Source organism: Enhydra lutris, unplaced genomic scaffold, assembly GCF_002288905.1.
Source record: "Enhydra lutris kenyoni isolate GAN:26980312 unplaced genomic scaffold, ASM228890v2 scaffoldscaffold12, whole genome shotgun sequence".
Taxonomy (NCBI): Eukaryota; Metazoa; Chordata; class Mammalia; order Carnivora; family Mustelidae; genus Enhydra; species Enhydra lutris.
The window spans coordinates 39,599,432-39,623,346 of record NW_019154096.1 but is presented as its reverse complement, the minus strand read 5'-3'; the positions used below and the strand labels follow the sequence as shown (position 1 = coordinate 39,623,346).

The following is a 23,915-nucleotide window of genomic DNA, read 5'->3' as shown; positions in this document are numbered from 1 at the left end:
TCCTGGTGAAAGGAGAAATGGGATGTAGCTGTGGGCTGGCTGCCTCCTCTTGGTATCAGTGGTGGGAATCCAGGCCGGGCCCTTGAGCAGCAGTCAGCCCCTGCCCTCTACCCTAGTCCCTGCCCTGTGATGCCAGTCCAGGGGGCCTGGGTGTGGGGAGCTAAGTGCCAAGAGAAGGACAGAGATCCCCCCTGAGTCTGTGCTTTTCAAGCAGCGGGACTTGAGCCCAGGTGGGGTTCAGAAGGAAGAGGATGAGAAGGGAAGCCACCAGCATTTTGAAAATTGGTGCTTACAATTACAAAGTGACTTTTATTTATTAGATTTTGTCTAAAGGGTACAGTTTCTGGAGACAGTGAGCAGGGTGTGGTAGGACATGGGATACCCTCTCCTCTCTCTGGCATTGGGCCCAGTGCCTGAAGGTTGATCCTTCAACCTTATTTTGCACTTCCTCTGGATCACTACCAACACCAGGACAGATCCTGAACCCAGGCACTCAGCTCCTGTACCCCTCCCTGCCCCACCTGCATCATTGCATCTCCACCCTGGATACCTGCCCCCACCTCCTACATACCTCTCCACTGACTCACACCCTCCTGGGTGCACTGAGCCCCACAAAGGACCTCAGTACTTTTCCTACCCCAGGGCCTTTGCAGTTGCCACCCGCCTTCAGCCCTCTGTGCGCAGACCAGATCAGTGCAGGGAAACCAGCCCCTCTCGTCACTTAGTGCTCTACTCAGGGGCCCCCTCCTCAAGAGGGCCTTTACTGATTGATCCCCTGCTTAAGTAGCAACCCCACTCCATCTTGCCTTAGTCACCCACCTTGAGCTTGTCTCCTTCCTTGTCCTTTGTCTCTTCCCCCAGGAATAAGCTCCAGGAGGGTGGGGCCTTGCCTGTCCTGTTCACCCATGTACCGCCCGCCCGGCCACTACCCCTGTGCCAGGCATAGAACTGGCACAGTAGGGTCTTCCCGAGTATCTGTTGCCCCTTTGAAAGGAAGAGCCTCCCTACCAGTGCTGCACAGGTCAGGTTCTTCAGAGCAGGTGGGGGAAGGAGGGGAGGGAAGCGAAATCTCCCGGGACCACCCTTAACCAGTGGGTAAATAGAGCCAGTGGGTAGCTGTTCCCCTTTCCTCCCTGGGCTTGGAGTGCATGAGGTGGCAGGATGGAGCCCCTCGGCCCCCAGGGCAGCCCCCTGCTCCATCCCACGTCCTTCTGGGGTCTGTCCACTTCTCTGGTTCCCTCCCTACCCTGCACCTCTCCCCAGGTAGCTTCCCAAGCCCACCAGCACCAGAGCCCTTGTCTCAGACTTTGGTTTTGAGGATCCCAGGCTGAGAGTGGAGTTAGTGGGGGAGGGCACTCAGTAGCAAGAGGAAGTAGCAAAATTTCCAGTTTCTGCCTTAAATAACAGCTCCCGTCAGCCCGAAGCTCTTTGCTCACTGATTTGACAGATGTGCTGATGCCCTCACCGGAGCAAAATGTTCCGTCAGGTGTAGGAGAGGTCCTGGAGGCAGCTTGTGCCCAAGGAGGCCTAGAAGGGAGCCTGGGGAGGGTGGGACCCTGGGGCTGGGAGGGGACGGGGTGGGTGTGGACTGAGGAGGTGTCCTGGATGCCCAGCAAGTTTCCACCACTCACTAGATCGCAGGGCGTGGGAGCCTTGAGCACTGGCCTGGGCTTCTCCTGCACACTCTTGTTGGGAGGGGTACAAGCCAGTGCGGGCTTTAGCAGCGGGGTGGGGGTTGTGGGGGTGGGCAGCAGGGACTGGGAGCCCCCCACCCCCACCCCGCACGCAGACCTTGGAGAGCTTGGATCCCAGGGTTTGTAAGGAAGGTAGTACCGAATAGGCACTTCATAAATGTTAATTCCCGTGTCCATCCCTAGAATAATGAATTACACCATTATTTCCTTCAGGTCACTCAGCATAAATCGCATTTTTCCCATTCTAAGTGTCAGGCGCCCCCCCCCCCCCCCCCAGCAGCACAGAGCCGGCTCTTCCTCTGACAGCCAGCTGCTGCATTGGAATACGGTGCTAGTCTTCACTCGGGTTTCTTTTTCCCCCTCTCTCCACATAAGTTATTTTTAAAGGAGGGTAGGGGGCAGCAGGCCCTGGCCTTACAGTCAGCAGTGTTTTCCAGTCCCGGCCATGCAGGCTTCCCCCACAGGCCTGGCTCCCCAAGGGTGCTCAGGAGACCAGATCCAGGTGAGCCCAAGGTGTTGGTGGCAGGTGGCCCTGTGGACACAGTCCTCAAACTACAGGTCTGGGCTCCCACCCCCAAGACCTCTGGAACCCTTCCTAAGCTTGTGATGGCGGTTTTGTGTATATTTGTGATAATGGTTCAGGCCAGCCCTCCCCACCAGGCTGCATTCTCCAAGAGGCAGGGACTCGGTTTTGTCACTCTTGTGTCCTCAGCACATGGCACCATGCTTGGCACATGGTGGACCTTCAATACTATTTGTGGAAGGGAGAATGGGATAAGGACAACTGGGAGTGGGCGAGGGGGAAGCCATTAAGGAAGGTGATGGAGAAGTGGGGCTATTTGAGCTGGGTCTTGATGAATGAATAGGAGTTTACTGAATGTGAAAGTGGAAAGGTGTCCCAAGAAAAGGGAACAGCATGTGCAAAGACAGTGAGGCATGAAGTGCATGGTGTATCCCAGGAACAAGAAGTGGGGCGGAGTGACTGGAGTGGCTGCTGAGTTGGGGGATTAGCTGGCTGACCTGAAAAACTTCGCTCAGCTGATTACAGAAGAGCCCCAATGGGAACCTGGGACACAGCCTGAAGGCAGAGGAGGGAGGCCAGGGTGTGGAGTTCTTACCAGGGAAGGGAGAGGCCTGACCTGAGTTTCAGAAAGGACCCTCTGGCCAGGCATTTCCCAGCCAGTCCCACACTCTTCCTTCACTTCTGCAATTGTCCCCGTGGGAAAAAATCACAGTCCTGTTCTCCCACGGGCACTGCCTGGGGCAAGGTCGGTATGGATTCCCTAAAAACCCCAGCATCCCCAGAACCACAGAAGATTTCCCAGGGAGACGCTGGTTTTGAGAAATGAAACTCCGCTGTGCGATGGGTTGGCAAGAGGGGAATTTGGCACTCAGACCATTTGGAGGCTATTCGGGACATTTTCCTAAATTAAAAGTACTCAAGGGGACCCTGGCTGGCTCAGTCGGTAGAGTATGTGGCTCTTGATCTTGGGGTTGTGGGTTCAAGCCCCACGTTGGGTGTAGAGATGAGTTCAAGATACAATCTTAAAAAAAAAAAAGTACTCAAAGAACAAGCAGGTCTAACTTTTCCAAGACCAGGAACTACCACCTCGCTTAACAGTAAGAAAAAAATCTTTATTCAAGAAAGTAATCTGTGCCCATAACACACACACACACACACACACACACTTGGAAGTGTCCTTAGGGAGGAGTAAACCTCTCTGCTCCTGAGCCCCTTGCCTCCTGTCCTGAATCAAGCCCAGGCCCATGTGCCCCATCCTGCTGGTCCTTGCAGACGTGAGCTCGCACAACCATACCCCTGCGTTCCTGTGACCCTGTCTGACAAAAGGCAGCATACTGCTCACACTGTTTTGTGCTTTCTCCGTAATAATGGATCATCCCCTATCACCTCTCCTGTCACCTTCTTTTTTTTTGGGGGGGGGATACATAATTTATTTAATCAGTGCATTATTTATGTGACCTGATAGACTGTTAAGTTGTCCCAGCTTATTCTTGGAGCCCTCTTCCACACACAAGTGAATTTACCCACAGAGAAAATTCCCTTGAAGGAAGGGATTGCTGGCCATTTAAAATTTTGATAGATGTTGTCAAACTATTCCCCAAAGAGATGCAAAATTCTGCTCCTACCAACATGGTAAGGGGCCCCCTCTGCTTGGTGCTTCCAGGTGCATGCCCCTCCCACCCCAGTGAGGCCCAGCTGCCAGTAGCCCTCTCAGGCCATCCCCTGCTGAGTGCGCAGCCTGTGGCCCACCCTCATTGCCCCCGTGGCTGGCAGGTGATGTGAGGCCTCTTTCTCCTGTCACTTTATAGTAAATACTATTGTCATTTATAAAGAGGTTAAATAAATTATGTTGTCGTTTAGTTTTGCCTTTGTTAAAGATTTTTATTTATTTATTTGACAGAGAGCAGTAGGCAGAGTGGTAGGCAGAGGGAGGGGAGAAGCAGGCTCTTAGCTGAGCAGGGAGCCCAACATGGGGACATGGGGCTCGATCCCAGGACTCTAGGATCATGACCTGAGCAGAAGGCAGACGCCCAACCAACTGATCCGCCCAGGCGCCCAGGTCATTTAATTTTTTTTTTTTTTTAAAGATTTTATTTATTTGACAGACAGAGGTCACAAGGAGGCAGAAAGGCAGGCAGAGAGGGGGAAGCACGCTCCCCGCAGAGCAGAGAGCCGGATGTGGGGCTCGATCCCAGGACTCTGGGATCTTGACCTGAGCTGAAGGCAGAGGCTTAACCCACTGAGCCACCCAGGCGCCCCCAGGTCATTTAGTTTTTAAAATAGATAACATGGATCATATTTCAAAGGGCAGAAAGCGGTCTCCCTGTGCCCCCCACTTCCCTCCCAGGAAAAGCCACTACTCCCAACAGAGTCTTCCAGTATCTCCCAGAGATATTTTGCACATACTCAAACAAACAATTATCTCTTCTATTTTTCCCTCCCTTTCTGTGCAAAAATGGTCACATACCATGTTTCTCACCTGACAGTATCAAGCGGAGAACATTCTAAATCTGGGCATTAAGCACAGCCTCATGGTTTTTAACCCCCACAGAGCGTCACATCTGGGGACTGTCTATCCCTCTCACCTTAGTCATTTGTCTTTTCACTTTCTTTTCTTCACCATGCAAATATTTTTAACTTCTGTGGAACAAATTTTCTTTTGTGGTCTCTGGTGGTTTGTGTCATATGCAGAAAGGCCTTCCCCAATTTGGAGAACATAGGAAAGTCCTCCCACTGTCATCGATCATCATGCTTCTGTGGTTTCATTTTTCATCTTTAAACCTTTGGTCCACGGTGGATATTTATTTTGTTATAAGGTGAGATATAAGGAACCTACTGGGTCATTTTTTCCCCAGGCGGTTATCCCTTTGTCGCGCTTCCCTTTATTAAATAACATCTTGGCCTTGGCCACTTGAAATAACTCTTGTTTCCAAACTCCAGTGCATATCTGAACCTGTCTCTGTTCACGTACTGAGGGACCTGGCTGGTTTTACTTACTGTAAGTGGATCCTAGACGCCGTTTTAATAAACTGGTCTCACTTCTTCTTTTTTTCTTCCAAAATGCATTTGCTGTTTTTGTTATGAACTTTTAGAATCAACTTGTTTAAGAGGAAATGCTACGAGTGTTTTCTTGCGTTGGCAAGAAAACACTCGTAGCATTTCCTCTTAAATTAAACAAGTTGCTGTATAGATGAAATCAGGGTGAATCGGTATTCTGTTATGTGGGTTTTCCTACTTATGTGATGGAATTTCTGTGTCTTCTAATTTATAAATAGCCTGTGGTCTCTGTATATTAATTTTGCGTCTGGACACCTTGCTGCATTCTCTTACTGCGTGCACTCGCTTTCAGGTCCTTGACTTTAGATAACAATAGCAATGATAATAATAACACTGTACCTTCCCCCCAGCTTTTATTGTGTGATGCTCTTAATCCAATCTGATTGCTCTGCTGAAGACTTCCAGGAAAATGTGAAGTGAAAGTGACAATGGTGCGCATGCTCCTATTGTGTCTGGCCTTGATGGCAATGCTGCTGGTGTCTCTCCATGCAACACAGGGCTGGCTTTGCTATATCCATGTTGAAGAAGGGTCCATTTGTTTTTATTTAATGTAAAATTTCCATCAAAATGGATGTTAAACGTTGTCAAGTGCCTTCTAAGGTTTTTTCTTAGAGAAACAGATTTAAGAGAGGCCAAAAGGTACCACGGGGACCTGAGGCTTTCCTCCAGTCACTGGGGCATCTCTGAGGTTCTGCCCTCTACCTCCCCAGTCTCCTTTTTCTCTCACGTTTAGGACCATGAAAGGGCTTTCTAGAAAGGCAGAGGTGGGTTGTTAGTCGTTTCTCATCCTCTGGCTGAGGGCTGCTGCCACTGAGGGCACACAAGACACAAGACTGTCTCTTTGGAACCTAATCTCATAGGTGACATCTGTCACCTTTTGCCATTTCTACTCATTGAAAGCAAGTTACTCGGTTCAGCCCACATTCCAGAGGGTGTGATGACAGGAAGTAGGGTTCACTGGGGGCTCTCTCAGACGCTGCCCACCACAGGGATGGAAGCAGGAGGACAGGTCCTCAGCCTGCAAGAGTAGGGTGTGAGTGGCTAACACTTCAGGGGACCAGTTGGGGTGCAGTTTCCCCTTGCTGACCAGGGCCACTGCAAGATGCACTCAGGCGTATGACCTCAGACAACTTACTCAGCCCCTGTTTTCTCATCTGCAAAGTAGCTATCATTGCTGTAGCACCTTATAGGGTCATTGTGAAGCTAAAATACTGAGCTAAAATATGCAGTTTGTAAACAGAAACCATGCCCAGAGTATTGTATAGACCCAATAAAACTTGGATGTTGTCTGAAGTGAGATTGCCTATCATTTCCACAGAACTTTCCATGTGTCCCCACAGTGACCCCTGCCATTCAGTGTGCTCCCACCCTTTTCCAGACACGGGACCAGTCCCTGGAGATACCGGCCAGACCATGGGAGGCATGATCCGCTCCCATGAAACTTGCCTCCTCTCACAGAGACACAATAAACAAATAGAGAAATAAGCTAATTTCCCAGTGTGGTAAGCTCTACAGAGAAAAGAATGTGAGAGTAATTGGGCAGGATGGACAGTTACTTGACAGGGGTTCTCGCCCAGGGAAGGGGAGGGTTTCTGTAATGACATCTGAGCTGGGGTGTGAAGGTGCAAGGGAGCTGGCCCCACAGGGAGTCTGAGGAAGAGAGAGTCCAAATGGCTGATGGCAATAAAGGTGGACAAGTGGGGGGACATGTGGTCAGGGAACCTGGACCCCCAAGGTCACAGGAGAGTTGGATTTTATTCTAAGAACAGTAGGCGTTCTGAAGAGTTTTAGGCAGATGTGTTTTGTGCTTAATTGGCTGCTTTTCTTTGTTGAAGGGATGGGTGGGTGTCCACCCTGGTTGCCTGGTTGGACAGATGGATGGGTGGATGGATGGATGGATGAGTGGATGGGTGGGCGGACAGATGGACAGACAGATGGACAAATGGGGGAATGGGCACATGGACAGGTGGCATCAACACCAGCATGGCCTCACCAGAGTTTCGTGTGTGCTGCCTACCCCAGCCCTTTAGGAAATAACTTCAGAGCTTCCCATGGTCCAGGTTCTGATACCATGTCCTGGAAGGAATGAGTGATACAGGAGAGACAACCAGGCTGGACAAGGGGGCTGTCTCCAACTCTCTTTGTCTCTAGGATGGTAGAGACACCATAGGGATGGCAGCTGATTTCATGGAAAGAGTCCCAGACAGCTAAATTCGAGTCCTGACTAGGTCAGCCCAGTGGCCCTGGGCCACTGGAAGCCCCCGGGACCCCGGCTTTCCTGTCTCAGCAGGGATGGTGGTGGCTTACAAAGCCTGTGCAGGTGGCATGCCCAGCTCACAGCTTCCTTGTCTCATTCAGTCCCCACCAGAACCTCACCAGGGAGATCCAGTTAAGGGCCTCATTTTCCTGATGAAGAAATAGAAACCAAAAGATTCTGTGGCCAATAAGCACTGAAATTACTCAGGCTTATTCCATGTGTATTCATTGAGTTCCCACCAACCCACCGAGGTGGGCTCTCCGAGTCTCCAGTTGGAGAGGACCCTGAAGCACAGAGTTCGTGGGGCTGGGGGTCCAGCCCTGTGCTCTCGGGCCTTAGCTCGCTGGGAGGACCAGATAGACTCAGTGGCAGGCCTGCTGGCAGAGGCCCTTGCTGAGCTCTGGGCAGGAACACAGGGGAGGGAGTGCAAGGAGTCTGGCACAGGGCACCTGCCTAGGGATTTCAGCAGTTGTGAAACCCTGTGGACCCTGCAGCAGTGGGAGGGCCCCCAGTAGGGGGTGCAGAAGATCCAGCTGGCCTGGCCTCCTCACCCAGGCCCCGCCCCAGACAGTCCCAGCTCTGGGGCACTGAGAAGTGCAGAAGTTCCCCAAAGGAGACAAAAAGGTCTTGGCCCAGTGCCCTCGGCAGAGCGGAGCGCACAGGCGGCCACAGCCCCGGCAGCCTGGCCCCCGCCTGACCGCACACCTGGCCTTGGTCCCTGGCTCGGCTGTGCCCAGCGGTTGCTCTTGTGGCCACAGCCCCCAGCGGCCACACCATGCCCTTCTGCCCTGCCAGGCATCTGAGGAGGAGCAAGCATCAGCCCAGGGGTAAGTGGGCAGCCCAGTGGAGAGCAGGCTCCGGGGACACAAGGCCAGGGGTGATTAACCCTTGAAGGGCAAGTGGTGTTGGGTGACTCCAGGCAGGTCAAAAGAAAGAGCGGAGACAGAGGACAGGAACCCGAGGGGCGGCTTGGACCCAGGTTGGGGTCAGCCTGGTATGGGCCAGCAGGGATGGGCCGTGAGGCAGCCCTGGAGGCTACAGACAAGTCCAGCTGGCTCCAAGGCTTTGCTCTGAGCTGTAACCCTCACCCCGCCCACACACAGTCTCAGCGAGTCTGAGGGTGGAGGTTCTCCCCTGCCCTGCAACCCCAGCTTTGAGGCTGTCCTGGAGCCACCAGCCCATATGGCTACCAAACACCTGAAATGTGGCTAGTCAGGGTGTGCTGTTCGTACAGAATACACGCTAGATTTTGAAGAGCTCATATAAAAAAGGGATTAAATTTGTCGATTACAGGTTGAAATGAATGGTACCATTTTGGATGTGTTGGGATAAATACATTATTCAAAATAATTTCACCTGTCTCTTTATACTTTTTAAATGTAGCTTCGAAAACATTTAAAAAATTACATGCAGCTTGCATTATGTTTCCACTGGCCCACACTGCCTCCCACAGCTGTGTTCCCACACTTGGCCTTCGCCCCTCGGAGTCCATCAGCGGGGCCTTCCCTGGGGCTCTCCATTCTCCTGGGCTCCCAGTAGAGAGACGGAGGGCCCAGTGGCAGGTCATCTGTTGCAATTACTGTCACCTTTAAATAGTGATTTATTTTTTAAATAATTTTCCATAACTCCTGGCCTAATATAGATAGTGTTTGATTAATTACATCAGCATGACTATTGTTTTCACCTGAGTGTCATAAAATGTGTTTAAAAAATTGCTTTTTGTAAATACCATTTACTCTTTTTTTCTTTCAATTATAAATGGAAAAGTTGAGATGTGGGGGTTCCTGTCCTGGAACCCCTGCCGGGATCTTCTGCATTTTGAAGTCACCCCGTGTCCCCCAAAGCCCCTTGCATGGGTGGAAAGAGAGAACTCAAGCACAAAAGGAGTTTCTTAAATTGAGGAGCTCAGAGGGGAAGAAAGGCCAGCTGGGAACAAGAAAAGCAGGGTTGAGGTCCTGGAGGGGTCACCTGGGGTGGGTCCCTTGAACAGAGTGGGGACAGGATCAGGAACCAGTCTGCCCAGGGTCCTAGTTCACTGATGTCACAGCTTGGACATGCTTCTAAACATCTCTGGGCCTCAGTTTCCTTTCCTGTAAGATGGGGATAACGGTACCGCTTCCTTTGTGAGTGTTCAGACGGGATGCTCACCTACTCGTTGACATCACACCCACCTTCGAGCGAGTGCTTTGTGTGCCTTCACCTTGGTTCTGCTGCAATTAACCTTCCATTCATCACAGACTCTCTGCCGGCCCTCCCCAGCCAGGCACTGCTTGGTGTGCTGGCGTTGCTGCTGAGATAGACAGAGTGGGGGTAGGCCAAAAATAAACAGTATACATAAGCATATCATGTGAACACATGAACTATATGTGTACTGGATTGTGCCAAGTGCTATGGAAAAATCAAGGCCAGGAAGGGGCATGGGTTACAGTGGGTGAAGACGTTTAAATAGGGTGATCAGGACAGATGCCCCAAGAAGGTGACATTTGAGGACATACCTGAAAGAGGCAAGGTTGTTTTTGGGAGAACAGCTTCCAGGGGCAACAGTAAGGGCAAGGGCAACAGCAACAGCAACGGCAAGGGCAGGTGCAGAGACCTTCAGGCAAGGACGTGATTTGAATATTGGGACTAATGAGAGCTAAGGAGAGAGCCCCCATGGAGTCAGAGGAGCAGTAGGAGGGCTACGGGGGCTGGGGCAGGGCAGTGGTGGGGGTGGGAGGGAGACGTCTGGAAGATCATTAGAGGGACCCCTGCTGCGAGGGGCACTTTTGGCTTTGAGCAGAGGCCTGTGAGCTGGTTTGGGTCTTACTGGGCCACTGTGGCTGCCTTATTGGGAAAGGAGGGCCTGGAGATTACACCAGTGATCCGGTTGTGAAAGGAGGTGGCCAGAACCAGGTAGCACAGTGAAAAGAGGTCAGATTTTGAATATCTTTTGATGGAGGAACGAATGGAACTTACTGGTAGAAATGGATATGAAAGGTGAGAGAGCAGAGCTGAGGATGCGTCTGGTTTCCACTTGAGTAGCTAGACGAGGGAGTCGCTCAGGCCACACAGGAGAGGGTGGGGCAGATCCAGAGTGGATTTCATACTGGGCGGGTGGGAGGTGCCTGGAGACATCCCGGGCAGTAGGTAGTGGGTCTGGAGGGCAGGGAGGGGACAGTGAACTCAGAAACTATCACCATGGGGATGGCAGGATCATCACAGAAAGTCCCGAGACTGTGTGAGCCCACCAGAGGACAGTGTGGGTCAACGTGGGGACAAGGGGAGGGAAAAGGCCGGGTGACCCCAACTTTCTGCCCGAGGTACCTGATTGCCCGGCACTGAGGTGGGAACACAAGAGGAGGCTGGCGTGAGACAAGTCATGGCGATTATCAGACCAGCTGTACCTGTGGGACGTCACACACTGTAGAATCCTAAGAGACATTTAGATTTGGAGGAAGCATGCCTTTGGTTGCTGTCTATCGGATGCTCACCAGGGGCAGTTTTGCCCCCCAAGGGACACTGGGCAACATATGGGGACTGCATTGGTGGCCAGCCTGGGAGAGAGGGACAGGCTGCTAGGGGCGTCTAGCGGGAAGAGGCCGATGCTGCTAAACATTCTCCTGTGCACGAGACCACCGGCTGCGAACCCAGGAGGAAAATATCAGTAGTGCTGAGGTGGGAAAATTCTGCTCTCTGTCGTCGTTAATTGAATGTGACAGTGAAAGCTCGCATTGAAAGAGTGCTTGTTAGAGGTCAGGTGCTAAGTGAGAGGAGTATCTCCTTTTATTCCCCCGAAAAGGTAGCAGCCAACCTACATTTCCTTCATCCTCTGGGCTGTGAGGTGTGACTGACACTTGGGGATGCGAAGTTCCCGTGCTGCCCCTGGTGGAATCGAGGGTGGGCCCCAGGCTGGGCTCAGAGGCCCACACACCTGTCGGGTCGGGCTGGAAACACAGTGGCCACACAGACTGGTTTAGGAAAGGATGGGGGGAAAACCAAAAATAGTAGCAAGAGATCCTCCCCTTTCATGATGCACTTCTTCCTGAAATAATTGGCTATTAAGACTTTTTTTCTTTAAAGCTAATACACGTCTTTCCTAAGCAGCAGAGAAAAAAGTCTACATAAATAATTGAAGGCTGTTATAAAAAACCAAAAAACAAAGAAACAGAGTTTGCCTTAATGACCTGTTTTCTCTTCCATGCATTGCCTTCCACTGCCAGAGGAGAATGAGTGTGTATGTGACCAAACCTAGGTTTAAATCTTGGCCCTTCCGCTGGTTTGCTTGTGAGCTAAATGTGTAACTTCTCAGAGCTTCAGTTTATTCATCTATAAAATGGGGTCAGTAATACTCCTTCCTACGGAGTTCATGAGGAGTGAACCACATGTGTGGCCATTTGTATTAAGCAGCTTGTATAGTGTTTTACATGTCATAGGTCTTTATTTTTCTAAAGATTTTATTTATTTGACACAGAGAGAGAGATCACAAGTAGGCAGAGAGACAGGCAGAGAGAGAGGGGAAAGCAGGCTCCCTGTTGAGCAGAGAGCCCCATGTGGGGCTTGATCCCAGGACCCTGAGATCACGGCCCGAGCCGAAGGCAGAGGCTTAACCCACTGAGTCACCCAGGCACCCCTGTCATAGGTCTTTAAATGTGGTAGCAGGACTTTCACTTCTCGATAGGAAGGAGCAAGAGGGACCAATTTGTTCTCTCACCTAAAACAACCCTCCCCCCCAAAGGACCAATCATATGAAACCATTTTTTAAGATTCTAAACATTAGGCAGTGAAGGGCTGTGATCCCCAAAAGATGGGAAGCAAACAACGTGAGCCCTACACATGTCCCAGCTCACTGCCTTGAGAAAGTTCCAGGCTGTGATGCAGAAAGGGGAAATCCAGGTGGAGCCCATTAGACTCCATGTATAAAGGACCCAGAGCTTAGAGAGAGAGAGAGACCAAAGCATCTAGAGTTTTCAGGATGAAATAATGAAAAAGAGGGGGGAAAAAGCTCACAGAGAGAAAACTGCTCGAGAACTCATCACCATGTACATGTGAGGAAATGACTTGAGCCTGAGGAAAGAGCCACTAGAAGGGATTCCAGGCAGCAGAGTGCCTGTCACGCAGGGCAGGGAACAGTGCCTGTCCCACCTGCCCTCCTGGGAAGCCTCATGACTCATGGGGCTGCACAGAAAACACAAAGGGTTTTTCCTTTGCAGTGGGGAATAATTACTGTCTCCTGAGTGTTCTAGACCCACCGAAGAAACCTTAGAAGCAAAGTCTGTAAGGATCAAACCCTTTCCATGTAACCTAACTTCATCCCAGAACAGGACTCAAGAATATTTAGAGGGATACACAGATGTTCATTACTCAACCATTTAGGAATCACAGTGTCTGGCACCGAATAAAAAATATCAGGCCTGCAAAGCAACAAGAAAATAGGACCCACAATGAGAAAAATCAATCATCTGACATCAACCTAGAAATGACACTCTTAGAATTAGCAGACAGAGACATTTAAACAGTTTTTATCACTGTATTTCACAGGTTCAAAAAGTGAAGTAGAGACATGAAAGCCATTTAAAAAAAAAAAAAAAACCAAGTCAAACTTCTAGAGATCAAACCTACAACGTATGAGATAAAAATATACTGGATAGGATTAATGGCAGGTTAGAGAAGATAATAAAAAGATCGGTGAATTAAAGGTAGCAATCAAAATTGTCTGTATTAGTTCTCTGTTGCTGCTATAACAAATTACGACAAACTCTATAGCTTGAACAACACAAATGTATTATCTTCTTGCTCTGTAGATCAGAAGTTGGTCACAGGTCTCCTTGGGCTTAAATCATGGTGTTGGTAGGGCTGAGTTCCCTTTGGGAGGCTCTAGGGGAGAATCCATTTTCTTGACTTTTCTAGCTTCCAGAAACTGCCAGTCTCCCTCAGCTGCTGGTCCCCTTCCTCCATCTTTGTGACTAAAAATGGCCAATCCAGCCCTCAGGTTGCATCACTGTCTCCTGTATGTGGTCATAGTTCTGACTCTCCTTCCTCTACTTTTACAGAGGCTTGTGGTTACAGTGGACCTATCTGTATAATCCAGGGGCAAGTGCCTACCTTAAGGCCCAACCGATGAGCAACCTTAATTCCACTTGCAACCCTGATTCCTTTTTGCTCTGTCGCCTAACACAGTCCCAGGTCCCAGGGCCTAGGAAGCAGGTGTCTTTGGGGACTGTCATACTACTTACCACACTGTCCAAGAATAAAACAAAGAGAAAATAGAATTCAACAAGAATAGACAGAGCATCAGTGAGCTGTAGGATAACTTTCCGGTTGCTAATATTCATGTACTTGGAATCTTAAAATGGGGAGAGGGGACAGAAAAGTATATCTGAAGCCCCACGTTTCCCAAATTTTATGAAAACTATAAACCAAGAAATCTGAGAAGCTCGATGAGTCCTAAGTACTAAAAACATGAAGAAAACTATACTGAGGCACGTCACAATCAAATTGCTCAGGAGCTGAAAAAGAAGACAGACACATTACATGCAGAGGAGCCCAAAAGAAGGTGGCAGCCAAGTTCTCATGAGAAACAGTGCTCAGAGAATACTGACCAGGCCAGACCATATTCTGAGGCAAAACCAAGTGGTAAAGGGATTCAAATCGTACAACATGTGTTATCTGACCAAGTGGAATTAAATGAGGAATCAGTAAGAGAAGGATTTCTGGCAAATTCCCCCAAATGGAGATTGACACATTTCCAAACAACTCATAGGTCAAAGAAGAAATCCAAAGGGAAGTTATTTTGAATTGAAAGTATTTTGAGCTGAATTAAAATGAACACGACACAACATACCAAAATTTGGGGAGAGCCTGTAAGCAGTACTTAGGACAAGCATAGCACTCATCACCATAAGCAACTAGAAGAGGGAGCCCCAATGAGACCCAAAGGAGACAGATGAAAAGAAGTCCTCAAGATCAGAGATACAGTCAGTGAACTGCATAGAGTACACATCTGCAGACTACAGCCTGCGGCTGGCTCCTCCTTTTTGGAAATAAAGTTTTACACAAACACAAGTGTGCCCTCTTGTTTACATATTGTCTGCGGTTGCTTTTTAGCTCTAACCGAGGAGCAGGTAGAGCCGAGCAGAGACCATATGGCCCGACAACTAAAATATTTACTATCTAGCCCTTTTAAAAAAAAGTTTGTTAACCAGAAACACAATAAACAAAATCTATAAAAGAGAAAGCTAGGTTTTTGAGATCAAAAAAATCAGTAAACCTCTAGCAATACTGATTGGAGGGAAAAAAGAAGATATAAACTGTCAACATCAGAAATGAGAGAGGTGACATTACCACCGATTCTCCAAATATTAAAAAGATAATAAGGGTATATTACGGACATCTTTCCACCAGTACCTCTGACAACTTAGATGAAAGAAATTCCTTGCAAAACACAAGCTATCAAAGCTCACTCGAGAAGAAATACAAGTATGTATTAAAGAAATTGGATCTGTTATTAAAGACCTTCCCACAAAGAAACTCGAGGTCTAGGTGGCTTCACCATTGCATTCTACCAAATATTAAAAGTATAAAATAATGGCAACTGTACACAAACTCTTCCCCAAAAATGAAAAGGTGGGAAGAGCTACCAGGTAATTCTGTGAGGCCAGTGTGACCCTGGTACCAGTTGCAAGTGGGTGCACTGGCAAGTCAACAGAGAACTGACCGTCTATTCTTCCAGTGGTGCTGGAAAAGCTAGACATCCGTATGCCAAAGAATGAAGTTGAATCCGTGCCTTGTGCCAAATACAAAAATGAACTCATGGACCTAAATGTAAATGCTAAAACCATGAAACTTCTAGGAAAAAAAAAAAACAACTTTAGGATGTGGAGTTAAGCAAAGATCTCTTAGCTACAACACCAGAAGCACACTCACTAAAAGAAGAACAATGGATACACTGGGCTTCACTAAAATTAAAAACTTCTGCTCTTGTAAAGACCCTCTTAAGAGAGCAAAAGAAAAGCACAGATCGGATAAAGGACTTGTATCCAAAATATGTAAAGAACTCTCCAAACTCAATAAGGCAAAAATGAACAATCCATTTCAAAAAATGGACAAATGGTTTCAACAGAGATTTCACTGAAGGAGAGACACAGATGGAAGTGAAGTACATAAAAAAAGGTGTCCAAAATCATTCGTCATTTGGGAGCTGGAAATTTAAACACAGCACTGTCCCTCTGCACGCACATCAGAGCGGCCCGGAGTAGGAAGACCGACAAGCCCAGGTGCTGGCCAGTGAAGTCTGGGGCTCTCGTCCTCTACTGGCCTGCAGCGGAATGGTGCCCTCACTGGGGAAGTCGGTTGTGGCCATTTCTTAAAAGCTGAACATGGGTATATAAAAATATGCATATGTAAACATTCAAGAAAATGTGCAGGCTCAGAGTGGCAGGAGGGCAGGACTCGAGGCAGGGGCCCAGCTGGGCGGGAGAGCACCTACCAACCTCTGGGCAGGACGGAGACAAGTTTGGTGGGAACTCAAATGAAGCTTATGTGACATGAGTGGCTCCCTTGAAGAAAAAGAATTTAAAACAAGAAGTCAAGATGAAGTACAAAACTGCGTATTGAAGACAAGCAAGTAACTACAACAAATTCTTGGGAGTCCTACATCCCTTTCTTCTGAGTCATCTTGAGATGCGTTCAGAGAAGCTTCCTGGTGGCATCTGGCTTCCCCTCCCCCACCTTCCCCGCCTCAGTGGCAGCCCACTGGGCCTTGGGTACCGCCTGTCTGGCTTCAGGCTCTCCTCTCTCTGTCCCTGGCTCCCCTCCCCTCTGCCTCCACAGCCCTGCTGCCCAGCAGGGACAGGGCTTGAGTGTGCAGAAGGCATTCTGGGACCCCGGCAAGCCATGCTTGTCTCCTTGCTTACCACCCTCCTGAGCTTTGGGCCGCACAGGCCTCTCCAGACATGGAGGACACACCCCGCCTGTGCTCTAGCTCTCAGAGCACTCTCCTCTGCTTACTGGTCCTTGGGGGCTTTGCCGTGACTGCCGTCAGACAGGCCCTTGCAAGCTGTCAAGCCAGTTCTGGAATCACTCGGTGTCTTCCTTTCCCCGTCTAAAAATGCAGAAATTAATAATACCTCCTTTCACAGTCTTTGTGAAGATGAAAGTATCCTAGGAGGGCTGGTGTGTCTGTCAGTTTTGTCCACTTAAGTGTCTGCAGCTTCTAGAAGAGTCCCAAGCAGGTACCAAGTACTCAGAAAGCACTTGCTCCTGTCTGGTCTCTGTCCCGGGGCTGCGGGCTCTAGCAACGGGTGTCCTGGGTCTCACTGTTCTCCCTAACTGCTGTCTCAGTCCCTCAAGAACCCAGGTCTCTGGGATTCACACTCTCCCCGCCAACCCCCACAGACAGTCTGTTTAGGGTCTTGAGGCTCTGGGGCCACAAGCCAGTACATGGGGGAGTTACATATTGCGGGATGTTGGGGATGAACAAAAACAAGATTATTCTAGAACATCCCTTAAGTCACCTATAAAGTTCAGTATAACTGGGTTGTGGGTACATCCCAAAGATTAGGTCATTTACACATGAAAATGTAAGAACCACAGGAGCAACAATTAGGGACAAATTCACCTAACGAACATCTGTCAGAGCTTTGCCACCCTCTGCCTTTAAACGACCCAGTGTCTAGCTGTGAGTCGGGGGAATAGGTGGAGGATGCTGGAGCGTTTTGCTCCACGCTAGTTTAATATCGAGCCTCTGCAATGTTACTTCTGGAGAGTCAGGTCTCATCGTCAGGCTGGGGAAGGAGGGCGGCTGCGATGTCAGAGCCTAAGTTAAGGCTCAGTCGTTAAGCGTCTGCCTACGGCTAGGTCATGATCCTGAAGTGCTGGGATCGAGCCCTGCATCGGGCTCCCTGCTCAGTGGGAAGCCTGCTTCTCCCTCTCCCACTCCCCATGCTTGTGTTCTCTCTCTCTCTCTGTCAAATAAATAAATAAAATCTTAAAAAACAAACACACACACACAAACAAAAAACACAGAGCAGTGTTGCCCTGCGGACTAGGAGGCAGAAAGCGATCACAAAACAAAATATATAGCCAGGGCGCTCTGGGTTCTGCACTTCTCCCAGCTGGCCTCAGATCGGAGTGCTTTTTCCCTAACAATGCCCAGGGTGCTCTCATGATTTCCGTTTTGATGTAGAAATGTAACAAAGACCAAAGGAGAACACGGAAACCTGGAAAGGCTTCAAAAAGTGTGAAAGGGGTAGGCGGGGTGAGACGTGGGGGCTGACAGATCGGAACCAGAAAGCTTGAGCAGGTCTGGGAGAGGCGGCCTTCTCCCACCCCGCCCGGGGGGTGGAGGGTGTAGTGGGAGCCTGCACCCCGGTGTCACGGTTGTGCAGGAGTCCTTGTAGTAAGTCTGTGTCTCCTGTCTTGCAGGTGGTGCCGGGGAGCGGGAGAAGGTGCCGGCCAACCCCGAGGCGCTCCTGCTCATGGCCAGCTCCCAGCGTGACATGGAGGACTGGGTGCAGGCCATCCGCCGGGTCATCTGGGCCCCACTTGGTGGAGGTACTGCCCGTAGATCGCATGCTCACCCTCTAGAACCCTTGCCTTCAGGTAATCTTGCCCCCCTCCCCAGCTCTGCACCGAGCCTGCAAAGACACCTCTTGCCCAGGGCTTGCTGGCTGTGTCCCGAGCAGCCTCCAGCAGGCAGGCCAATCTGGTCTTCTGCTGCCAGCCGCCAGGAGTCACACCTCCCGTGCACCCGGGGGGCAGCAGCAGGGGACATCAGGGCAACGTTTCAAAACATGCCCTCCTCCAGCAAGAATACTGTGGTGGGTGCATACGTGCCTCCCTGCGCCCAGGGCCCTGCTGGACAGCAGGTGTTCATGCGGTGGTGTGCACTAGGCCTGGGGCCCTGCCCCCTGCCGTGCTCTCTGCAGCCACGTAGGGCTGCCCACACAGCCTGTTCCCGGGTCCCCATTTGACAGCAGTGGCTGCCATCTACTCCCTTCCGCCTTGATTAAGAGCACTTATTGGATGCCTGAAGTGTACCTGGACTTATCCCAGGTGCTAGGAATTCAGTGATAACACAGAGAATTCCTCCGCCCTCTCCATCCTCTCAAGTAAAGGTGTCACATGATGTTTGGTAGCGAGAAGCATAATGAAGTAAAGCTCAGTAGGATGAGAGGGGACGCTGTGTTAGACGCTGTCGCTCAGCCATCTCAATGAAGTAGCCAGGAGAGCCAGCGGAATGCTGGGTGAGGCGTATTCAGGCAGAGCAGTCAGCAAGTGCAAAGGCCCTGAGGTGGTCATGAGTGATGTGAGCACAGGGAATCTCAGGAAGGCGAGTGGGTCTGAGGGAGTGAGGATGGGAGAGTGGAAGATAGAGGGCAGGTGAGGTCACCGAGGCCTTGGGAACATGCTGGGGATCTCAGATTTTGTTCTAAATTGATGGGGTACCAGGAGGGCTCTGAGCGGAGATAGATATGCCCTTACTCAGATTTATAAAGGGCTGCCTGGCCACCGCATGAGGGTGGGGCATCGAGAGACAAGAGAGGATGTAGCATTCTGAAACAGCCCTCAGACCCGGATGACAGGGACCCGGGCTGGCGTGGGAGTGGAGGAGACGGTGAGGAGAGGTCAGCCACAAGTGTGTTCTGAAGTTGTTGCTGCTGAGCTTTGCTGAGGGACGTGAGGTGCGAGAGCAAGGTAGTGTGGCCCCTGTTGTGCCGCTGCTGTTTCTATAGGTTGGTGTCCCTCCACAGTCATCATGAAAGAGCTTTCAGAAGGGGTCGCCATGGTGCCTGGGCTGGGGCTCCACTCCCTGCTGATGTGGAGACCGGGGGCTGCTGGCCTGTGACCGTTCGAGCTGTGGACGTCCTCTCTCCCCCACACAGTCTCTGGATGGTGGAGAGTCAGGCAGGGGCTGAAGCTTGCCTGTGGGGCTCGGAGCCCATCTCCAGACCCTGGGTGCGCTATAGGCTGAGCCCCTTCCTCACGCCTCCCCTTGCTCTCTGCTGTTGCCGGCTGCAGCCTCCCCGACCGCCTTTCCTAGAATCATGAATCCTCATGGAGGAGAGTTGATAGAATATCAAAGTCAGGTGCTCTCCTGTGCAGCATAAATGGCCTCACACCGTTAGCCTTGGCCTCCCTGCCCCTGAAGTCTGCAGCGGCTTTGACCCCGGACCCAAGCCCACTCAGGGATTTCTGCAGCCTTCCCAGACTTCCTTCAGTGCAGGATGGTTGAAATTGAACCCGCGGAATGAAGTAGAGCCCAGAGGCAGACGTCCCTGCACCTGGACTTCGATTATGACAGTGCCAGCTTGGATCCGGAGAAAGGAGAATGTCATCCTGAATGTCATCGTGACCTTGGGGTAGGGAGAGATTCAAAAAGTCCTCAGTCTCGTAGGAAAAATGAGATCAATTGTCCTCCACAGAATGAAGGATGTCTGTTCTCAAAAGGCAGATAAAGAAAATGAAAAGACAAGCTTACAGGGTGGGAGGTGTCTGCTGCACATGCAGCCATGGGACAATTTTTTCCTCAAACTCCTGCAAAGACTGGCAAGATGGCAGAAGCCTGGGCAGGAGACTCGAACAGGCCCTTCACCAAAATAGAACTGCTCGGGACCAGCGAACCCAGGCAGTGGCGCTCGACCGCGCTGGTGAGCAGGGAGGTGCGTGGAAAAGCGTTCCCCCCGCCAGAAGGGCTAAAGGGAAACTGGGTGGTTCCAAGTGGTGACCAGGACTGAGTGCTCCAGGCACCTGTGTGTCTCGCTGGGGAAGCCTGCGGCATCTGTGACAGCAGACGCCATGCACACCCAGGCCCCAGCAGCTCCATTTCTATGCATGTCCCTGGTGGAAATCTGTGCCCTAGGGAGCGCCTGCCGGGTGCAGGTGGTTAACGGTCCAGATCCAACCCTCCCTCTGCCCCTCAGCCTTTATCAAATTCCTCAAGCTGTGAGCTGAAGAGCATGTAAGAATTAAAACAGGAACCGCCATCAAAGGCGCTTATCTCCTTTCTACCCGAAGCATGGAGGAAACGCAGAAATCCCAGGGCTTAGCGATGGCCGACACGTCTGGGCAAGCCGTGGGCACTCCCAGGTGGGCGCAGTCAGCCTCTGCCGCTTTCCTGGCAAAGCTGTTATTAGCCTGGGTTCCCTTGGAAAGGAGGCTTAGAGGATCAGTCCTTCTTTCGCTGTTAATCGCGGAGTCTGTGAGCCCTTTCAAGCATGTTTGCTCTGGTGCAGAGCAGACCTCATCTGACAGGGGAATGGGCAGGGGGCCTGCTGCAGTGAGGGGAGCGCCCGGCTGTACCCACAGAGCAAGCGGGGCGGGGGTGGGGGCAGGCACACGGGGTCAGTGGAGCCTGTTACCACGGATGGTCTGCTCACAGGTGGCCCGGACAGTGGTACCTCTTGTCTGGGCATTCGTTCATTCATCCCACCAGTCATTCGTTCACTTAGGAATGTGTTCTAGGGGCTGGGGATACGGCAGTGAGCAGGACAGACGAGGTCCCTGCCCTCATTGTGGAGAAACCAGGGAACGAGTCAGATAAAGAAACCCATTGCAGTTTAGATGGAGATGAGTTCAGTGGAGAAAGGTAAGGTGAGGAGAGCAAGCAAGAATGATGGGGTCAGAGTTTCATGACCTCTGAGTAAAGGAGATGAAAGGGTGAATTACACATATATCTGGACAGAGAATTCTGGAGGCAGAGGCAGCAGTGTCCACGTGGGAAGAGCAGCAAGGAAGCCAGTGTGCCTGGAGCAGAGTCTGCGAAGAGAGAGAGAGCAGGAAACAGGTCAGAGAGGCAGTGGGGATGTAAATTGGTGGGGCCTTGCGGTCATGGTGACTCTTGCTTTTCCTGAGCACCTTGGTGCCATGGGCGGGTTTTGAACAAAGAATGGCAGAGCCTGACTTGGGTTCTGACAGGATCCCTTCGGCCACGTGTTGAGACTGGATCAAAGACGGCAAGGACAGAAACAGGGAGATCAGTTAGGGGCTCATTATTCAATAATGCCAGTGAGAGATGATGACAGCTTGGTCCCAGATGGTACTGGTGATGAGAAGTAATCGAATTCTTGATATATTTTAAGATAAAGGCAGTAGTACTTCCCTGTTGGAATGGAAGAAAGGTATATGGCAATGAGTAAAGTCAAGGGTAATCCCAAGATGTTTTGGTCCAGGCAGCTGGAGAGATGGATTAGTCATTAACTGAAATGACAAAGACCAGAGGAAGTGCAATGTTTGCAATGCAGATAGAGAGATCACACTGGAGCTTAGTCTGAGATACCTGTTAGACACTTAAGTTTAAATGTCCAGCAAGCAATTAAACATTTAAGTCTAGAGACTTGGAGAGAGGACTGGGTTGGAGAAGGTATTTGGGGGCTGTTGACACATAGAAGGGGTTTGAAGCCATGAGGCTGGGCGAGACCCCTTGGAGCAAAGTGTAGGGACAGCAGAGGACTAGGTTTGAGCTCAGCTCCCTGCTGCCTTGGGCACCTATGGTTCTAGTGGAGTGGTGGAGACAAAGTCTGAGAACAGGGGGTCCGTGAGAAAGAACAACTGGAGGGGAATTAGAGTGTGAGAATAACCAAGTGTTTCAAGAATGGGACAGTAGCTGGAGGCAAAGTCAGGTAAAGAGAGGATTGTTTTGTTTTGTTTGAGTTGGGAGATAAAACAGCAATTCGAAAGGCTGATGGTACAGCAGAGGGAGAGAAGAAGGGCTAGGGCACCAACAGCTCTCATGGATATAAAGATCCTCAACAGGGGCACCTGGGTGGCTCAGTGGGTTAAGGCCTCTGCCTTCACTCGGGTCATGATCCCAGGGACCTGGGATCGAGCCCCACATCGGGCTCTCTGCTCAGCAGGGAGCCTGCTTCCCCCTCTCTCTGTCTGCCTCTCTGCCTACTTGTGATCTCTCTCTGTCAAATAAATAAAAAAAATCTTAAAAAAAAAAAAAAGATCCTCAACAAAATGCCTACAAACTGAATCCAGCAATATATGAAAGGACGGTACACCGTGACCAAATGAGATTTACCCCAGGAATGCAAGGGTGGTTTAACACCTGAAAAGAAACAAGTATAATACATCAAGAGAAGAAAAGACAAAAACCACATGATCATCTCAGTAGACTCAGAAAAAGCACTTAATAGAGTCTGGTACCCTCCCGTGATAAAAACTTGCCAGGGTCTAGGGATAGGGATAGAAAGGAATTTCCTCAACTTGACAAAGGGTATCTACAAAAAACTCACAGGCAACGTCATACTTATGGAAGAAGACTGGAACCTTCTCTGAGATCAGGAAGAAGACGTGCATTCTCATTTTTCTTACTTTAATCAGCACTGTTCTGGAGGTTCTAGCCAGAGCAGTTAGGCAAGAAAATGACATATAATACATCCGGATTAGAAAGGAAGAAAGAAGTAAATCTATCTCTTATTTGCAGATAACATGATCTCATGTACAGAAAATCTTAAGAAATCCATTAGAAAACAATTAGACGTCACAAAAAAATACAGCAAGACTGCAGGATATAAGGTCAGCATACACAAATCAGTTGTATTTCTGTTCAGGGGCAAAGAGCGAACTGAAAATGAAATTAAGACAACTTTGTTTACAGTAGCATCCCAAAGAAGAGAATAGTTAGGAATCAATGTAACAAAAGAAGTATAAAACTTACCGCTCTGAAAGTAATAAAAGATTGTTGAAAAAAACAAACATACCGAAGTAAACAGGAAGACATCCCATGTTCATGGATCAGAAGACTTGCTCTTGTGAAGAGGGCAGCACTCTCCTGTGGATGTCTGGACTTCTGTGCCCAGCTCTGGGAACAGGGGCAGTGCCTCCTAGCCAGCTCACTGTGACAGGAGAGGAGGGACCCACAGAGTAGCCAGGGCTGCCTGGCATCTATCTGGTGGGCATTTGCCTGGGTATTTGGAGAGGACTGCAAGCCCTCAGGGTGGGTCTGATGTTGCACTGATGCCTGAGAGGAGGCAGAGTGAGCACAGATTTCAGCACTGGGCTGTGGTCTCATGTGATCTGGCTCTGCCCTTCACTTGTGTGACCCTGGGTATGCCAGTTACCCTCTCTGTCTTTTTCTGCAAAATGGGAATAAGAGTGTCTTCTTTGCAGGACTGTCAGGGGAATCAGGAGAAAAGATCGATGCAAAGTACTTAGCACTCTCTCTCTTTTTTAATAACAGTGGATTTCTTTTCTTTTTAAGATTTTATATCTTTATTTGACAGAAAGAGAGAGAGAGTGCATAAGCAAGGGGAGCGGCAGGCAGAGAGAGAGGGGGAAGCAGGCTCCCCACTGAGCAGGGAGCCTGATGCAGGGCTCGATTCCAGGACTCTGAGATCATGACCTGAGCCCAAGGCAGATGCTTAAGGGACTGAGCCTCCCAGGTGCGCTTGCCGTACTAGGT

The 23,915-nt window shown here is 50.1% G+C and overlaps 1 protein-coding gene across 2 annotated transcripts in view; it reads left to right on the top strand.

Annotated features, from left to right (window-relative positions):
- Window positions 1-23,915, top strand: part of LOC111145094 (Rho GTPase activating protein 22) — a 167,231-nt gene that overhangs the window by 122,381 nt on the left and 20,935 nt on the right. Inside the window, exons 1-2 of one of the 2 annotated variants that reach the window (XM_022499728.1) lie at window positions 8,307-8,358; window positions 17,933-18,061. In XM_022499728.1, coding sequence (XP_022355436.1) covers window positions 8,307-8,358; window positions 17,933-18,061 — 181 coding nt within the window. Of the gene's footprint in view, window positions 1-8,306; window positions 8,359-17,932; window positions 18,062-23,915 lie in introns of those variants that run through there. The other variant, XM_022499727.1, reaches the window with a different exon arrangement.